The sequence below is a fragment of the Otolemur garnettii genome, unplaced genomic scaffold (genome assembly GCF_000181295.1).
Source record: "Otolemur garnettii isolate 467f Iridium unplaced genomic scaffold, OtoGar3 scaffold00104, whole genome shotgun sequence".
Classification (NCBI taxonomy): Eukaryota; Metazoa; Chordata; class Mammalia; order Primates; family Galagidae; genus Otolemur; species Otolemur garnettii.
In genome coordinates this window covers 65,242-70,333 of record NW_003852499.1, presented here as the reverse complement: position 1 = coordinate 70,333, position 5,092 = coordinate 65,242, and the positions used below count along the sequence as shown (strand labels likewise).

Sequence of the window (5,092 nt, the reverse complement as noted above, 5' to 3'; positions counted from 1 at the left end):
ATTGTTGTTTGGTGGGCCCGGGCTGGGGATTCGAACCCGCCACCTTAGGTGTATGTGGCTGGCGCCTTAGCCGCTTGAGCCACAGGCGCTGAGCTTCTGATTGTGTTTTGAAGGAGTGCGAATTGCTCACCTTTGCTGCAAGGAGCATTGTACTCAGCAATTGCAAACTCATCTGAAAAACAAACAGAAATCATTACATGAAATGACAGGGAAAACAAACATCTGTTGGATACAGGTCAACGAGGGAATCTTTAATGTAGGAAGAATCATACTTTATCAGACAGGTCAGCACCATTTTTTGATGCACTGCTTACGGCCTTATTTTATTCTTTCAACCAAAGTATATTTTACCCTAAACTTTTGAAGGGCACTTCAGATATTCTACTTAATCTTATATTGTTCTATAAGACTAAGAACATTGATATGTTCTTAGATATAGAAGAATCTTCTTCTTCTTAGAAGATTAAGTACTTCAGATATTATACTTAATCTTATATTGTTCTATAAAATTAAGAACATTGCTATTGTTCCAAAGCAATATAAGTTGCTTTGTCTGATGAACAGGGAACTTAAATATCCTACAGATGCTTTGTATTAGTAGTTGATAGATTTATAATGTGGAGAGTTTCTACAATGCACGTACAAAAGACAAGAAGAGGAGAATCAAGTTTGATGGAGACAAAATAAAGTGATCAGAGCAATTAATGTAACAAATTGCCCCAACACACCCCTCAGATCTAGATTTCTGGGATTAGGGATTTAATTTCTATGTGAGAATTGCATCACTCACACTCACCTGTCTCATAGTAATCATAGACTTTCACTATGGCTGGTTTCAGATCTCTTACTGGAATATCTTGTAGAACTGTGAAGGATAAGCTTATTGTCTGATTTGACACCTAGAAAGCAAAAGGGAATTAAATGACCTTCTGGGAACCTTTCCTTTTCTCTTTGAATAAGTTTAATCATCTACTGTTGGGGAAAGGAAATTGGCAACCAATAGTACACTATAGGATCCTTAAATTGCAAAGAAATCCCTCAGGGTAGATGAGAAATTCTCCAAATTATTTCCTCTTCCTCTTCTTCTTCTTCTTCTTTTTTATTTTTTTAGAAATGAGGTCTTGCTATGTTGCCTAGGTGTGTCTCAAACTCCTGGTTCAAGAAATCCTCTTGCTTCAGCTTCCTGAGTCTAATTCGGAAATAACTAACATAACTCATACCTCCATCGATGCCAGCACATGCCTCTGTTCATAAATGATGTATGATTTTTATTGAATGACTAGCTATGTCCATTTTTAAATAACCAGAGATTTGGTACAGTTTCACCTTTTGTCTTTCAGAAATACTTGTGTAGACTCAAGGAGTTATCTAAAAGTTTGGTCACTGTAGCCTTGTTTAAGTTTTACAAAATTTGTAAACTATAATTACCATCAATAATAAACCATGCTACCACACATATCTATAAAACCAGACTGATTTATTGGTGGATTGATCTTATTATTTTACAATCCAAGCCCTCAGAGATACTGACAGTACTTTGCATTTTATATTATTGATGGGGATGTTAGTGGAATAATTGACTAATAACAATGGTTACTTTGCTACATCACTCAGCATTTTCAAAATAATTTGTGGATTCAATGAACACATTATGTGAAAAATTTCTTGCTTATAGGGTTCTAGAAATGTTCTTATCCCACTATTAGAACATTTCCGCTCATGATCCCAGGTGAAATATAAATAAAAGAGAGGAGGACATTTGCTGGAATTAATATTAGAATCTTCAAATTTCTGGCATGAAAGTGATGTTTCTAAAATGGATTCTCACTTCCAAAAGCTCTCATAAGAGTGATTATTATCTATATATTTTTTGCAACTAGACTGGCAGGTCTCTTACCTTATCCAGGTAAATCAAGACATGGTTGTTGCTAACTTCTGTCCGGCTCACATGGTTAGATCTTTCAAGCTGAAGAAAATGAAGACATCATAAATGTTAACAAACAGATGAGACACCTGGAGTATTCAGAGAGAAAGGATTTTTTATTGCCAAAATAAGCCTGAGGGTAGAACTTATTCAAGTGCTTTTTGAAAAATAAAGACATAATATAGTAGAATGAAAAATGAAAGGTAATTTTGATAAAGAGTTTAATATTAGTATGAACATGATCTATGTGTAAAGTTGACTTATCCAAAGAAAAAGGAACTAAATATCTGAAACTTCAGAATTACTCATATTTCAGCATTCATTTCACAGTCTATTCCTTCATTATGAAGGAGATTTTTTTTCTTGTTTTTGTTGTCTCTAACTTAGAGTAATCTCATTTTGTCTCTCTTTTTTTTTTTTTTGAGACAGAGCCTCAAGCTGTCCCCCTGGGTAGAGTGCTGTGCCATCACAGCTCACAGCAACCTCCACCTCCTGGGCTCAAGCGAGTCTCCTGCCTCCACCTCCCGAGTAGCTAGGACCACAGGCGCCTGCCACTATGCCTGGTTATTTATTTATTTTTTTTGATTGCAGCCATCATTGTTGTTTGGTGGGCCAGGGCTAGATTCAAACCCGCCACCTTAGGTGTATGTGGCTGGTGCCTTAGCCACTTGAGCCACAGGTGCCGAGCCCTCATTTTGTCTCTTAACTTGTGTAATACTTAGAGTATATGTCATCGAGCATTTCCTGTTCAATGCTTTATCTTGTTGATGAGAGTCTAAGCTCCATGAAAGCAGGAACCTGCTGACATTTTTTTTCTCCCTAGGACTCCTTGTTCCTAGAGAGTTCTGTGCACATGCTGGCACTCATATAAACACACTGAATTACATTTCTGAGTTGGAGAAAGTGTGAAGTGTTTGACAGAGGATGATTTAATAGCATTTTAATATTTGTATTTTCTTAGTCTAGGGATACATAAACTATGAAATAAAATAGAACATTCTGGACTTTTAATATACCTACCATTTTTACTGTTGGTTTCAGGGGAATGAAGCCAGATACCATTTTCACATCAGCAATTGCCATGTTGGAGGCAGGACGGCTTCCGGTGTAACTGAAGATCCAGGAGAGGAAGGAATTAGCGTTTTCTGTGTTACTAAATATTCTATTTTTCTATGTCCACATTAAGTACTCAGTAGGTCTCAAAGATACACACAAATCTCTCCAAATATTCTACCTTAGCTGTTTGGAAAATTGGCTGCGTAGAATTTCTAGAGAGCCTATTAAAAGCACAGAGACCAGCCCCTACTCTAGACCTGATGAATCAGAATTGCAAGTGTGTGTGTGTGATCGTGGGGGGTGGAGTGGAGGGCTGAGTATTTGTACTTTAAGAAAGCTCTACAAGTGATGCATGAGTTTGAGATTCTAATCTGTGCCAGTTATTTATTACATAAACTTTATCCTGATGATTTTCCTGAATAGTATCCCTAATGAAATTATTCTTGTGATAAGATATTTTTGTGAAAGCCTTGTAACTATGTGAATATTGCTGCATGTAAATGTATTTCCCCCCAAATTGATTACTGAGATTTATTTATTCCCAGCAGGAATCTAACTAAAGAGTTACCACTTTCTTTTTCTTTTCTTTTTTCTCTCTTTCTTTCTTTTTTTTGTTGAGACAGAGTCTCACTATGTTGCCCTCGGTTGAGTGCTGTGGTGTCACAGCTTGCAGCAACTTCAAACTCTTGGGCTTAAGTGATTCTGTTGCCTCAGCCTCCCAAGTAGCTGGTACTACAGGTGCCCATCACAATGCCCAGCTATTTTTTTTGTTATTGTTGTCATGTCATTGTTTAGTAGGCTCTGGCCTAGTTTAAACCCACTGGCCCCGGTGCATGTGGCCGGTGCTCTAGTCACTGAGCTAAGGTGCCGAGCCAAGAGTTACCACTTTCATGTATTCAGACTTTTTAAGAATTCTTGATCTCTGTCCTGAATAAAGCAAGAATATTACAGGATTTCATTACATTAGAAGGAATTCAGATCAGAGGCATGGGGTAATATTCCTCATTTAGTTGTTACTGAGGAGAATTAGTACACTTTAAATAATGATGTTGTGTAATAATAGATCCTGGAGGCAGCTGATGGACAACCACATCACTGAGAAGTTCTGTTGGGTTAGATTAAGATAATACATTGCTTTTTCAATAAATGTCATGTAAACATTTACTATTGGACTGCTTTACTTAATCAGGAGTTCCTGTAAGAAGATTGGTTATTTTTCTCAGAATTAGGTGTTACAGTTAGAAGTTCTTACCTGACATTCAGTGAGATCTGGAAGCTGGTGTGGGCTTTGGGTCCATTGCAAGTTTGGGGTAGAGTCTGTGCCTCTAAAGCAAATGGGAACTCTTCCTTTTCTGGGATAACATTGTATTTCAAGGCTGCCTATGGAACATTAAAGACAAAGTCTGTTGTTACTTGCCCTTCTCTAGAATTCCTCTCAACTTCTCTGGGTCTTTCTCTGACTTGCCTTACTATTTGCCAAGTCAGAACACAACAGTGAGAATAGGCAGTGTCCTCATCCGCCCAGGAGTCTCACCTGGAGGTAGACACACCCTTCTCCTGTCACTTTTGTGCTGTATTCCCCAGGCAGCTCTGGCAGTGAGGCCTGCTGTAGTAACAGCCGATTGTTGTTGTCCACTTGGAATTTGGTGGAAAATGCTCCTGAAGACTGGATGGTCACCTGGGCAGCCTGGCCAGTCCTGGTAAAAGTGGCTGCTCCATATTTGGACAAAGCTTGGAGAGCCACCACTGTGTCCTGGAGGGGATGAGCAAGATAACCCATTTTTTAGTATATAACCTTTTGAGGGCTGAGCTATCTTCCAGAGGCCCACATGAGCTGTCATAAAGAGGCTTTGATTTTCTATTTCTCTTACTATTTAAACATTGGAGCTCTAATTTGAAGATTGGTTATAATCTATGGATAGATGACACAACCATACCATTCTCCTATCTACCTTGAACTGTATGCCCTAGACATTTATTTTTACTTGTCAGGACACTGATTGTTTTCTTACTATAAATACATGTGGGATATGGAATGTGGAAAATATATGAGAATGGGAATCATCTATTGGCATCAACCATTTGCCTAAGATGTCTTTCTTTTTTTTTTTT

At 38.0% G+C, this 5,092-nt stretch overlaps 1 protein-coding gene across 3 annotated transcripts in view; it reads right to left on the bottom strand.

Annotated features, from left to right (window-relative positions):
• Positions 1–5,092, bottom strand: part of A2M (alpha-2-macroglobulin) — a 52,063-nt gene that overhangs the window by 599 nt on the left and 46,372 nt on the right. For 2 of the 3 annotated variants that reach the window (XM_023517085.1, XM_012809335.2), the window contains exons 30-35: positions 4,515–4,733; positions 4,233–4,360; positions 2,945–3,035; positions 1,898–1,966; positions 797–899; positions 102–172 (exon numbers count right to left, since the gene is read on the bottom strand). In XM_023517085.1, the coding sequence (XP_023372853.1) occupies positions 102–172; positions 797–899; positions 1,898–1,966; positions 2,945–3,035; positions 4,233–4,360; positions 4,515–4,733 (681 nt within the window). The remainder of the gene's footprint in view (positions 1–101; positions 173–796; positions 900–1,897; positions 1,967–2,944; positions 3,036–4,232; positions 4,361–4,514; positions 4,734–5,092) is intronic. The other variant, XM_012809337.2, reaches the window with a different exon arrangement.